At 34.9% G+C, this 14,159-nt stretch overlaps 2 protein-coding genes across 3 annotated transcripts; one reads left to right on the forward strand and one right to left on the reverse strand.

Annotated features, from left to right (window-relative positions):
* Positions 1-1,489: 1,489 nt before the first annotated feature.
* Positions 1,490-9,445, forward strand: LOC145317741 (uncharacterized). Of its 2 annotated transcripts, XM_080158966.1 has the most exons (8): positions 1,635-1,753; positions 4,909-4,947; positions 5,684-5,709; positions 6,078-6,128; positions 6,703-6,762; positions 7,331-7,457; positions 8,604-8,680; positions 9,192-9,445. In XM_080158966.1, exons 1-8 carry the CDS (start codon positions 1,726-1,728, stop codon positions 9,342-9,344), a joined length of 561 nt encoding a protein of 186 aa, XP_080015092.1. In that variant the 5' UTR covers positions 1,635-1,725; the 3' UTR covers positions 9,345-9,445. The 2 variants fall into 2 exon arrangements, with proteins under 2 accessions (XP_080015091.1, XP_080015092.1); XM_080158965.1 differs by lacking the exons at positions 4,909-4,947; positions 5,684-5,709 and having other exon boundaries at positions 1,490-1,753; positions 6,013-6,128.
* LOC145315534 (poly(rC)-binding protein 3-like) lies at positions 9,418-12,941 on the reverse strand. The gene is made up of 5 exons (XM_080155515.1): positions 12,810-12,941; positions 12,290-12,584; positions 11,079-11,552; positions 10,855-10,870; positions 9,418-10,373 (listed from the first exon to the last, which is right to left on the reverse strand). The coding sequence occupies exons 1-5, from the start codon at positions 12,871-12,873 to the stop codon at positions 9,747-9,749; spliced, it is 1,476 nt and encodes a 491-aa protein (XP_080011641.1). The 5' UTR covers positions 12,874-12,941; the 3' UTR covers positions 9,418-9,746.
* Between the last annotated feature and the right edge of the window lie 1,218 nt (positions 12,942-14,159).

Genomic DNA, 14,159 nt, shown 5'->3' on the forward strand with positions numbered 1-14,159 from the left:
ACCGACGATGAGAATGTCTATGTGTATTGCAGTAAAAGTATGTTTATAGTAGTACTCATAGAAGAGCGGTCTCCATACCTAAGTTTGGACAAACGCCCCATTCGCACACACATAATGCTATGAGGAACATATAATTTTATAATTTACATATATTTTTATTTTATTATGAAAATGTTGCATAAATTAGATAAAGAAATTAGATTTTTTAAAGAAAATTTTTGTGGAGCCGTCTGTGATGATGGCGGCTCCGGCTCCGACCTAAAATCAAGAAAAAACTCGACAAATTTTTTTTCCACGTCTATTTTTGACTTTTGAAGGTTTTAAAAGTTCAATTTTTGATAAAAATGGACTTAAAAAACTTAATAGGGGCATTTGCACATGACAAAACAGAGTTACCAAATTATAATCTAAAAAAATCTCTTTATTTATCTAGTCCGGAGCCGTTTTTTAACGAAAATTACGGCTCAGGCTCCGGCAAAATATGGCGGCTCCCGGCTCCGCAACACTGATTTTAAGTATCTACTCTATATCTGCTTTTATCCGTCCGAGTGTCTATCCAATTATAACGCTATGTTGAGAAAATATGATTGAATTAGATTATTAGGCATTACATGTATAAAACCATGACTATTTTACATACTTTTAGATGTTGTCATCCTTGTTAGGGTTTTAATTTTAGGTTCCTTATAATTTTAAGGAATAAATTTGCTTCTATTTCTACTTATTACAATAATGCTTTATGTTTTTGTAATCCTTTCTAAAAGAAAGCAATATACATATGTACATATATGTATGTGACACTAAAGGAATATATTTGAGCGCTTTAAATAGAATATTCATCTCCCTCTTTATTAATATTTTGCTTTTCATTTTCAGAAACTTGACTTCGCCCTTACCCATTAGGGGGGTCAGAAAAATAGCCTAAAACCACTAGACATTTAGAAATCTTCCCAGAAAAGTACAACCAATTCAAACCCGAATTTTCAGAGATCCTAAGCTTCATACAAAACAGACTTTACTACTTTATATTATGTACTAGCATCTACGCCTCTAGAGGCCTCTAGGGGCACTTGAGGAGGGAGGAAGACAACCTTCCCCACTTTCAATTTTAGTTTTGATGCAAAAGATTATATTTTTTTTTTTGGGGGGGGGAAGATGCGAAGTATCTTGGGAGGGTGGTGATACCCTCCCCCAAAATAGTTATAAACCTTACCTGGACCTATAAGACGCTACACTGTAAAGGAGAACCATATCGGTTGAGTGGTTAGCAAGATCCTTCGGTACAGACACACAGATACACAGACATCCTGTTACTTTAGTAAAAGGATTACTACTTTGCAGTCCTCAGGAATCGAGCATATGTCTAAAATTTATAGGCTCTTTGCAGCTTCTCAGAACAGTCAACAGTTTATACGTTTACTCTTTTATATTTTTTACTTTATATCAATCAATCAATATATAATTAAATATTTAGCTTTAAAAATCTCCTAAAATATTTAGAAAAATCATCTAATATGAATAAAAAATAGAATGTTTAAAAATATTAACAGCAAATATAAAACTGAGAAGCTTACTCTATAACTATTATCTCTGTTGTGTATCAACTTCACATATGCTCGATGACGTCACAGACTCGTCAGTTAGTGTTGTGCTAGGAGGCTGACCGGCCAAAGTTCTTGCGCTCATTTTGCAACATAATTAGTATTTTTGTTATTATTGCACAAAATGATTAATAAATCTTTATTATTAGCAGGTATTTTTACTTTTTATCAAATAAAATTGTTTTTTTTTCTACTAGCCAATAAATTATCAGGGAGGGAGGGGACATTGGACTGTTTATTTCACTAGTCCCCAAAGTTTCGTGATAACGTTTACTTATTCGTTGACATAACAACTTATGGAACTTTTAATTAAATTTCGATTGGTTGGTTCATTAAGTTTAGTGTCCAAACATTTTAACCACTAATTGTAATCAACAGAAAAGGAAAATTTTGTGTATCATCATCGGGGAGGTACATCAATTCATCGGCCATTGCCATGTCGCTATGGATCCCTGATAAATTGTAGATGTAATCGTTATAGTTTCGTATGACGCTGTTAAGTTGAAAAGTGTTCAAACTGTTTTAAGATTCTGAAAAGCACTGACGGATTATTTTTTTAGTCAACTGACTTTTAGGAATTTACCAAAAAATGTACCCTGAATAAGTATATGAAAAATATATATGATAGTTATTTCTCGCATCGTATTATAAAATACTTTCCAAGGATATAAAATGTACAATTATAAGATTAAAACCAGTTTTTTTAGCCCCGAGGTGCCGAAGGCACCGGCTAATAAAACTGATTTTAATCTTATGATTGTACATTTTTATATTCGTTGAAAGCTGAATATAATATGATGCTAGACATAGTTTTTTCGTATGGATGAGAACCGGTTCCTATCCACCGGATTCGAATGAATACGAGAAAGGTTGGGAACCAAGGGTGGTGTGAACCCCCTGTGGTGCGGAGTGGCGTGCGAACCGAAGGGGGCATTTGGGGCAATCGCCCCCCCCCCCCCCCTAGCGACCCAAACGCCCCCCCCCCTAAATGTTGAAAAATGCCCCGTTTTGCCCCCCCCCCCTGGTCAACAAAAATGCCCCTTTTTTCCCCTTACCCTACAAAAAGCAAAACTATCTTAGTTTCCAAAAAAAGATCAAGAAATACTGAAAAAAAATCGCCAAACTGACAGTTACTATTCATTTAACCTTACCAAATTTTTTAATTAGTGTAGAAATTAGGTTATAATCTCTTTTACTGAACATAACAAACCAGGTAATAGGAAGTATTTTTTTTGTATATTATAAACTTTTTACCAAAGAAATTTTGTACATCCCCAATGATGATACACAAAATTACCCCTTGTATAGATTACAATTAGTGGATGAAACGTATGGAAACTGAACTTAATTAACCAACCAATCAAAATTCCATTAAAGTCCCCAAAGTTGTTGAGCCAACGAATAAGAAAATTTGATATAAAATATTGGGAACTAGTGTAATAAATAGCTCAAAAACCCCTCCCTCCCTGCATATTTGAAGAAAAAAATTTGCGCCCTTCCAAATGGTTTCTGCTTTTTATCACATTGTATATTTTGTTGTTATTTCTATAAAAACATTTGTAAACATCAAATATTAATTCAAAAAGTTATTTTTTATAAAAAAGAAACAGCATTGATATTTATATAAGCCTTCTCCTCAACACTGTATGTCTGTCTAAATGAATAACTATATATGATGTCATATGATGTTCAGGATAAGTTTATAATTTTTTTGTCAGTTTGTAATGCTAAGGGGAAAATGTGATTTTCTCAACTGCAATTAAAGATAGAAGGCTAAAACTTAATGTCAACATTCCCATCATTATGGAGTAGGTATAATTATTAACTATTAAAAATTCATGGAGGTCGGACTGCTTTTCAGGACGTTTTTGGCTTTTTTCTTTTTTTGTATCTTTCACAATTCCCTCATTGTTTGGTCCAATTTACTGTGCTACTGTGAAAATACGACAAAATGCCCCTTAAGAGGCGTTGCCACGAAAGAGACTATACCCCAAAGTTTCCCATATTTCTAAGAGATTTTTATATCTGTAGATGAAAGGACATATAATTCTTATTTTATTTTTTGTGCTTTGCTACTTATAGATGTTGTCATCCTTGTTGTCATACAATAAAAAAATATTTAAAATCAGTTTTACATATTAGGTAAATTTTTGGTAGATTATTTCCAAAATAAGAGTTTTTATTTTTTTAATGGGGTTATTCATCCTTCTTGCTGAGATTTTTAAAATCCCCTTCCACCCATAAAAAATGTTTTGTGGTGGGGGGGGGGGGAGGTTAAAATATCTTCTATACTTTTTTTTTGAAGATGCTTTCTAGCTCCCTTCCCTTCTGTCATTTCAGGGTGGGGAGAAGGGATGGGGGAGAAGAGATGGGGGGGAAGAGATGGGGGATAGATATGGGAAATAGGGATGGGGAAGAAGGAATAAGGACTAGAAGGCCCATAATTAAATAATCCCGCCCCTTTAAACGCCCTTATTTAAAATTAGTATAAATAATCAAAATGCCCCCCCCTAGACAAAGTGCTTCGCACGCCACTGGTGCGGGTACACTAATATAAATTACTTTATTTAGGATTACTATGGCTAAGTCCCTGTGTATGGGGTACCAAGAATGGTGTGAACACCCTGTAGTATGGTTACACTAATATAAATTATTATATTTAGGATTACTATAGCTAAGTCCCTGTGTATGGGGTACCAAGAATGGTGTGAACACCCTATGTTGCGGGTACTCTGATATAAATTATTATATTTAGGATTACTATGGCTAAGTCCCTGTGTATGGGGTACCAAGGGTGGTGTGAACACCCTATGTTGCGGGTACTCTGATATAAATTATTATATTTAGGATTACTATGGCTAAGTCCCTGTGTATGGGGTACCAAGGGTGGTGTGAACACCCTGTGGTGCGGGTACACTAATATAAATTATTATATTTAGGATTACTATGGCTAAGTCCCTGTGTATAAGGAACCAAGGGTGGTGTGAACACCCTGTGGTGTGGCTACACTAATATAAATTATTATATTTAGGATTACTATGGCTAAGTCCCTTTGTATAAGGAACCAAGGGTGGTGTGAACACCCTGTGGTGTGGCTACACTAATATAAATTATTATATTTAGGATTACTATTGCTAAGTCCCTGTGTATGGGGTACCAAGGGTGGTGTGAACACCCTGTGGTGCGGGTACACTAATATAAATTATTATATTTAGGATTACTATGGCTAAGTCCCTGTGTATGGGGTACCAAGGGTGGTGTGAACACCCTGTGGTGTGGCTACACTAATATAAATTATTATATTTAGGATTACTATGGCTAAGTCCCTGTGTATGGGGAACCAAGGGTGGTGTGAACACCCTGTGGTATAGGTACACTAATATGAATTATTATATTTAGGATTACTATGGCTAAGTCCCTGTGTATGGGGTACCAAGGGTGGTGTGAACACCCTGTAGTATGGTTACACTAATATGAATTATTATATTTAGGATTACTATGGCTAAGTCCCTGTGTATGGGGTACCAAGGGTGGTGTGAACACCCTGTAGTATTGTTACACTAAAATGAATTATTATATTTAGGATTACTATGGCTAAGTCCCTGTGTATGGGGTACCAAGGGTGGTGTGAACACCCTCTGGTGTGGGTACACTAATATGAATTATTATATTTAGGATTACTATGGCTAAGTCCCTGTGTATGGGGTACCAAGGGTGGTGTGAACACCCTGTAGTATGGTTACACTAATATGAATTATTATATTTAGGATTACTATGGCTAAGTCCCTGTGTATGGGGTACCAAGGGTGGTGTGAACACCCTGTGGTGCGGGTACACTAATATAAATTATTATATTTAGGATTACTATGGCTAAGTCCCTGTGTATGGGGTACCAAGGGTGGTGTGAACACCCTGTGGTGCGGGTACACTAATATAAATTATTATATTTAGGATTACTATGGCTAAGTCCCTGTGTATGGGGTACCAAGGGTCGTGTGAACACCCTGTGGTGCGGGTACACTAATATAAATTATTATATTTAGGATTACTATGGCTAAGTCCATGTGTATGGGGTACCAAAGGTCGTGTGAACACCCTGTGGTGTGGCTACACTAATATAAATTATTATATTTAGGATTACTATGGCTAAGTCCATGTGTATGGGGAACCAAGGGTGGTGTGAACACCCTGTGGTGTGGGTACACTAATATAAATTATTATATTTAGGATTACTATGGCTAAGTCCCTGTGTATGGGGAACCAAGGGTGGTGTGAACACCCTGAGGTGTGAGTACACTAATATAAATTATTATATTTAGGATTACTATGGCTAAGTCCCTGTGTATGGGGAACCAAGGGTGGTGTGAACACCCTGAGGTGTGAGTACACTAATATAAATTATTATATTTAGGATTACTATGGCTAAGTCCCTGTGTATGGGGTACCAAGGGACGTGTGAACACCCTGTGGTGCGGTTACACCCCGGAATGGAACACAAGCTACTCAACAATTACATATCAATCTCAGGTTAAAATATTATCAATTCTATTTAGGATGTTTTGTTCAATTAGTTGGGAAAAAATATAAAACTTTTTTGGTACATGAAAAGTACGAGATTTAGCTTCTACTGCTTAGACACTATAGGCGAAAAAATTGTCCATACTCCCTAGTTCCAAGACAAAGTTCCAGAGAAACTTATCCAATAAACTCTATATGTAAATATTTGGACTGGTTTAGATAGGTATTCAAGGCCAAATAAACAAAAAAAGACTTGTGCATTATGATCTGAACTGTTTGTACTTTTAGTTCTTTTTTTGTCAATTTGAACAATTTTTTCTCTCTATAAATCACTTTGTCTGTCCGTAACACTGAGTGGGAAATGTGATTATCTCGGCTGCTATTTATGATAAGAAAACTAAATTTTAGTGTGTGAAAATATTCTGTACGATGGGCGACATCCAATGTTAATTTTTTTGTTCATCGGTTCTTCTATGATGTTCTTGTACTCGGCAACTTATGGATGTTTCATCATATCTCTTTATTGAAGTCTCCTTATTTTTGTTAGGTACAAAACCTTAATATACAAAATTTAAATATTTAGAATTACTACGAGTCAAATGACATTGAAGAGCCACTAAATTTGATGACTGGAGTTTTCCAGGTAAAGATTATTTTATCCAACAGCCAAGGGAATCAGGGAGGGAGGGGACATTAGGCTGTTTATTACACTAGTCCCCAAAGTTTTTAAATCACGTTTTCGTATTCGTTGGCGTATCAATTTTAGGGACTATTATTGTATTTTGATTGGTTGGCTCATTAAGTTGAGTGTCCAAACGTTTCAACAACTAATTGTAATTTACAGAAGAGGTAATTTTGTGTAACATCAATGGGAATGTACATCAATATATCAGCTGTTGTCTTATCCCTTTACATCCTTGCAGTGGAACATGTTAAGGATCTCATATATTTACAAAAAAACAAGGAAAAATTATTCATTCTTATCATGACGGATGGCGGGATACCTTTTCCATTGTTATAATGGATTTATTATTACTTGGCTAAAATAACAATCTAATCCCTTCACCCTATCCTCTCCTACTGGATAAACGAACTGACCAATAAATGACAGGTGAAATAGCAACCTAAATTGGAAGCAATTTTTCCCCTGTCATAATATATATTCTACATCCATTATAGTTATTGACAATTAAAATTTTGATATGTTACAGGCCAAGCACACTGGTTATCACACAGTAACCCTGACAGCTGTGGTGGGTGGCATGCTCCCCTCCAAGCCTGGAGATATTCTCATGGAAATTTCTCCTGTGTACGCCCAGCTGTATGTTAAGATCAATGGTAAAGAGATTTTTTAAATGGGGGGGAAGTTAGATTATTTAAAAACCTTGAGGGAGCTAGGTCACTAAATAGATGTTTGTATATCAGGCCCAAGTGGTAGGGACCTTTTTATTTATTCTGCTAGCAAACTGGTTTCTACTCTATTGTAACAACTTGGCTGTGTTTATATTTTTAGTAGCGAAGCTACTCTATAATTTGAAATGTCCGTCTGTCTTAGTTTGGGGGAAACGTGATTTTCTCGGCTCCTATAAAAGATAAAAGGCTGAAATTTTTGGACAACATTCCCATTATAAAGGAACACAATTAACTATAAAACATCAATGGCGATAGGACCCCTTTTAGCAGGTTTTAGGCTATTTTTGTATTTTTTCGCATTTTTCTCCATGTCTTTGGTGTTTATGGTCCGATTTCCAAAATTTTTTCAGTTATAGTATCAAAATTAAATTTCTTGGCGTTTCAAGAAAACAACTATGACGGTCAGACTGCCTTTAAACAGGTTTTAGGCTATTTTTGTATTTTTCAAATTTTTCTCCATAACTTTGGTGTTTATGGTCCGATTTTAAAATTTTTATAGTTAAAAATATCAAATTAAATTTCCCGTTGTTTTGAGCATCCAGTATGTAATTTACTTTGACCGTCAGTCTGTTAGTCATAGTACTGAAATATAAATATTAAGAAATTAAAATCAAATGTTGAAGAAAAGGTTTTGTGATTTTTTCCCTAATATACATGTTTTTGACAACTAATCTTCAAATTCTTATAAATATTTTTGTGCTTCGCTACTTATGGATGTTGTCATCCTTGTTTTACTTTAATCAACAAACATTTGAAATTGAATTTTATCAAGAGTTAAACTTTAAAAGCATTAAATATCTTTCAGAAATTAAAGAATAGTTATTTCTTGCATCGTATTATAAACGGCTTTCCGCGGATATAGAATGTACAATTATAAGATTAAATCCATTTTTTTAGCCCCGAGGTGCCGAAGGCACGGGCTAAAAAAAACTGGTTTTAATCTTATGATTGTACATTTTCATATTCGTAGAAAGCTGGATATAATACGATGCTAGACATAGTTTTTTCGTTTTGATGAGAACCGGTTCCTATCCACTGGATTCGAATGAATACGAGAAAACTTATTTTCAGGAAGACTGATAATGAACACAGAGGCTGGACACCAAAGTTATGTTATTGTTACACCTAGGGAAGTTGCTCAGCTAGAGGTAAATCATTAAAATATAAAATTAATTCTTATAACAGAATAAAATCTAGGTAATTTTAGGCTTTTACAGATATTTTACCTTTCATGTCAAGAGAAGGAGAAATTGGGAGGTTTATTACACTAGTCCTCAAATAAAAACGTTTTCTTATTCATTGGCTTAACAACCTTGGGGGCTTTTATTGAATTTTGATTGGTTGATTCATAGTATCCAAGCGTGTCAACCACTAATTGTAATCTACAGAAGGGGTAATTTTGTTTATCATGGAGGATTTACATTAATTTGTCGGCAATTGTCTTTTTCCTATTAAATCCATGCTTTTAAGTTGCAAGACAAAATTACGTTATGTAAGTATGGGAAATTTCAAATAACATTACATTCAATAAGCAATATCATTTTAGATTAGCTCCAAACTTAAAGGCTAAACACTTTCTATAGATGAAATATCAATTCGTAACTATTTGATTTGATAAGTATTCGTTTTAAAAAGACTATACATTCTTTTTACTTCTAGATGACCGAATTCTTGACCGCTGGCGACACAGTAGAAGTGTATACCGGCCACGTGACCTCCTACAAGCTGAGCAGAGAGGCATACAACCACAGAATCACCAGCATACCTGGAGGTTATCTGGAAGATGTTACCTTCTGTGTTGTCCATCATTAAACCATTAAAAAATTGTATTTTTTGATAAAATATAATATCAGCTGTATATTTAAAAAATAAAAAAAAAGTTACCTTTGAAATAAAATTTTATATTTAATAAATTGACATATCATTCATGACTCAAAATAAATTCATAATTATAAACAACAAATATAATGCAACAGATTAACAGATCTAATTTCACTTCGTTTGAACAAACACTGTCTGTCTCTAGGAGTGGGAAAGCGGACAATACATTGATCTGTGAATCTTTAAATTTGAATCCTAGCAAGGTCAAATATTTCTGCCATGTTATCCCCCCTGCATTTTCTCACATATTCACTAGAGAGTAATTTAAATGGTAGGTACATGTATGTTATTGTTAAATGTTCTTGATTTCGATTAGCTTTGTGGATGCTCCTTTTAGCCCCTTCCTCTTCTGCCCCTGCCACCCCTACCTCCACCCCCTCCATAATTACCTCCACCCCGCCTTCCACCTCCACCACCCTCCATTGGCGACCTCCGGCCTCCCCTCTGGTGTCCACCACCTCCACCCCTATGACCACCTCCGCCACCGTGACCTCCATAATGTCGCCCTCCACCACCACCTCCGTGATGGGGTCCACCGCCGCCGCCGCCACGGTTTTGATACCCGTAATCTCTGACCTCCATTCTCTCCTGATATTCATCCAGTTTATCAAGACCCCTCTGGTCAAAGTAACCCTGATCTGACCCACCAAATCCTCCCCCACCCCCTCCATAAATCCTTTCTTTCTTAAACAGATCAATGTTAGACTGTACCAGAAATTGGGCCAACAAAACTGACTCTGGCGTGCCCTTAATAAGCACTAACCGCTCCCCAGCCGGTGTTACCTCGCCTTCTGTATTAATACTGACATGAGCCCCGGACATTTGGCGGATTTCTGCAACCTTCGATCCAGATTTGCCGATGACCGAACCCGCCACCTCGTTTTCGATCATCATTTCTTTTGTTATTTCTGGGGCTGGTATACCTCCTGACAGGGCGTCCCTCCTAGAAAGAATAGTTTTCTATCTTCTAAAAAAAATGGGTAGAAAAATGACCAAATATATTCTTTTTAAGAAAAGATTTAAATAAATAGATTAGTCCGTACGTCCATCAGTCCGTAACATATATCCCTTACTGATGATTTCAGAATGTTAGAAATGTCGATTTTAAACTTATTAAAATTTCTATACCTAGCAGTTTAGCAATTAAAAAAGCGTAGCAATTTAATTATCAATGCCTCAATGTTTGTATGTCTATTTTGAACATAATGTGTTTTTCAAACTATTTCTATTATTAGGTAGGTATAATCAAGTAATTTTAGGACAGATTTAAACGTTTGTTTAACCTTTAAACAATGTTGAATATGAAATGCGTTGTTACTCTAGGTTTTTAATCTTCGTTCATCTGACTTCCTTGATTTATTTTGCTTTCTTTTATGGATGTTATCATTCTTGTTTCTAATACGTAATAAAACTAATGTTTTGTTAAAATTCAATGCATAACATTAAAGAAAGAATGACTTGAATATTTGTTCTTTAAGCCAACGTCAAGATTTTATTTGTTTATTAATAAATTTTCAATTTATTGCCTATAGACATCAAACCACTTCATTCACTAAACCTTTTTCTACAAATCCCATTTAATTCAAAGGATTCCCAAAATGAAAATGACATGACAGAAGTTCGTATAATTATACTGGTATAACATAACTAAATATTATGAAAAACTATTCGTCCCTCGTTTTAGAAATGGCTGCCAACAAAGATAACGGATTCATATAATCTGGAACAGTTTCCGCACTATCACCACTTGGAAGATTACATGCAAGCTGGCCGATAGGCGTCTCCTCCAACGCCTTCCGCACCATGTCAGGTGGAGCACGAACTGCCACGCCATTTTCTATAATATAAGCAATGTCTCCGGCTAATATCAATGGTTTCCAAACATCTTTAATCAATGATTTTGGCTGGTAGGGGATTATTTTTCCTCTGGGTGGATTTTCTTGTAAAACAATACATAACTGGTAGGTACACTGGAGGCAGGATTCGCCATTGCCTATCACCTCTACCACCTTTTCATTCGAGTCGGGCAGAGTGTTATGTTCTATTCTAATGTTGGCTCCCGTCATCTCGCGGATTTCATTGATTGTGCTGCCTTGATTTCCGATTATACGGCTCACTTGAGATATATGTACAACAGTTCTAGAAGACATAGTTTATATTGGGATAATGTCCGAACATATTAGAACTCTTAGATAAAATTGATAAATAAAAATTTAAAACCAGATTGTTTGAACTTTTGATTTAATACCTGAGTAATGGCATTTTCCATAAATACAATTGCATTTTTTTGGACTGGAAAGGGAGATTTTCTTTTACATATCGCATTAAGTTCTAAAATTGTAATTTGTGTGCTTCTTCCAATCTATAATACAAAGTAGAATGATGTCTGTCTGTCCGTCCCTTAAGATCTCTGTAACCACTGAACCGATCGGATTCTACTCTTCTGGGAATATACCTACTGGTCCTGTGGTGGTTTTAGGCTATTTTCTTAGGGGGTGGGACACCCCCAACCTCCCCAAAAATAAAAATAAAATCCCCCCCCCCTTTTTTTAAAAATTAGTGGTGGAGTGTGGGCTTTTCATCAGGTTCTTATTTTTTTTTAATTATTTAAAATTTGTGGTAATTTTTTTTTCTTTAATAACCTCTTGGGGCAAAGCCCCTAGAGGCTAGGGGCGAGGCCGCTAGTTAGTTTAAAAAGCAATTTAACAAAAATATTTTTTAATAGAGAGGGAGATAGAGTTATAGATACCTATAGTAATTTAGAAATAGAGAGATAGTTTTGCATTACAGACAGACAGGCCAAGTCACAACCCTAATAAGACAAACCATGTAATCTATAAATAAATATCACAGAAAAATCCCAATCTAAACTATTCCTGAGAACCAGCATCCGCGGGTTGGATGGATCCGACAGGCTAACCACAAACTCCCAAAGCTTGCGGCTGACCAGGCTGAACGCCTTAAACACGGTCTCCACGTCTCCAGGAATACACAGCACACGCTCATGTGGACCCTTCTCGGATAATGTGATTTTTAAGTTGGCCTGTTGTTTTAACTGGTCAAGTAACACTTCTTCGGCTCCAAATAAATATTTGATTTCTTCGCCAGTTAGAAGTAGTTTTAGGTTTAATCCGCCTGGAGGCGGGTCGTTGGGATCTCCACGTTGTGAACCTAAAGTAACAATTCAGGATAAAAATTGGTAACTTAAGGATTAAAAACATTACAATGTGCGATGCAAAAATATCACGAGAATAGCGTTAAATTTGTTTCTCTGTAAGAAAACATATAGATTCATAGAACCATAACAAAGCCAGAATAAAAAGCAGAAACGCAATTGTAACCATACATGTTGTATCTAAAATAGTTGTGTGATCAAATCTAATTTTTGAAAATTACCTCCTCCAGGATAAGGGTGTCCACCCCCTCCCCCTTGGTTGCCTCCCCAATTTCTGCTTCCCATTACAGAATCAAATCTGAAAAATGTAAATAAAAAACCACAGAGAAAAAATACAAGAGATGAAATCAGATAGAAAATAGTCAATGAACCTTAATAATTGTTAATGCCAAGGATCTTGATGGATAAGACAATAACCGATAAATTGATTTACATATCCAATGATGATACACAAAATTACCACTTCTGTAAATTAAATTTAATATTTGAAACATTTTAACAATCAACTTAATGAACCAACAAATATAAATTTTAATATAATTCCCCAAAGTTGTCAAGCCAACGAATAAGAAAACGTTATTGTAAACTTTACCTAGGGACTAGTGCAATAAACAGCCCAATATCCCCTCCCGCCACTGGCTAAGGCAAAGTTATTAATTTGTTTAGAATGTACAATTTTTAATTTTCATTCCGCCAAAATCATATTTCTGTGTAAATTGGAAAAAATTCTTGCTTTTGAATTAGGTGTAATAGTTTAGGTATATAAAAACAAGTATTATTTTTATTCTAATTAGTGGAATCAACTTATTAATTTTTTAGTAACGCGAAAAGATTATTTATTTGGAAATATGAGTCTTACACAAAGAAAAGCAAGTCAATCTAACACTCTTATTCCTAGTGTGGCAAATCTATTCATGAAGTCAAATCCTAAATTTAGCTCACAGCCTTCTGAATTAGAATTTGAAACAATTTCCTTTTAAATGGTCAAAGGAAATCAAGTCAAGATTAGATCGAATGATCATTCGCCTGTATCACTCGTCGTCAGAGCACTCTAAATATTAAAATCAAATTTGCAATACAAATAAAAGTTTATTCTAACACAATAGTCTAAGATAAAAATTAGATTTATAATTGTGTTTAGGGCTTTATCATACATACTATCATTTTCTTTTAAATTATGAGGCCTGATTAATAAAATAAGTCAAGGACTACAATATTCAAACTAAAACTCATAGCTCAAACTAAAGCGTGTAGATAAAAGTATATTTGTAAATAAATCAAACTTAATTCATAGAACATCCACATAAAAGAGAAATATTCATTTAAGTTGTAGGTAGTCAATTTATTTATTTTGATTTAAAGCTACGGCAGAATTGTTTTTTATTTTCTGTCTGTTTGTTTACATTTGAAGAAGTGTACACTGGAAATAGTCAACCAACAAATACGACATTTCACATTATTTTCAAAGGTCAATTAGTTCTTTTTATAATAAAAGATCAATATTACTTTTGATTTTTAATTATATAGAAATAAAATTTTATTCTGAGATCGCTTCAATCTTGTTTACACCC

The sequence above is a fragment of the Acartia tonsa genome, chromosome 4, assembly GCF_053477335.1.
Source record: "Acartia tonsa isolate MP-2025a chromosome 4, ASM5347733v1, whole genome shotgun sequence".
NCBI lineage: Eukaryota > Metazoa > Arthropoda > Copepoda > Calanoida > Acartiidae > Acartia > Acartia tonsa.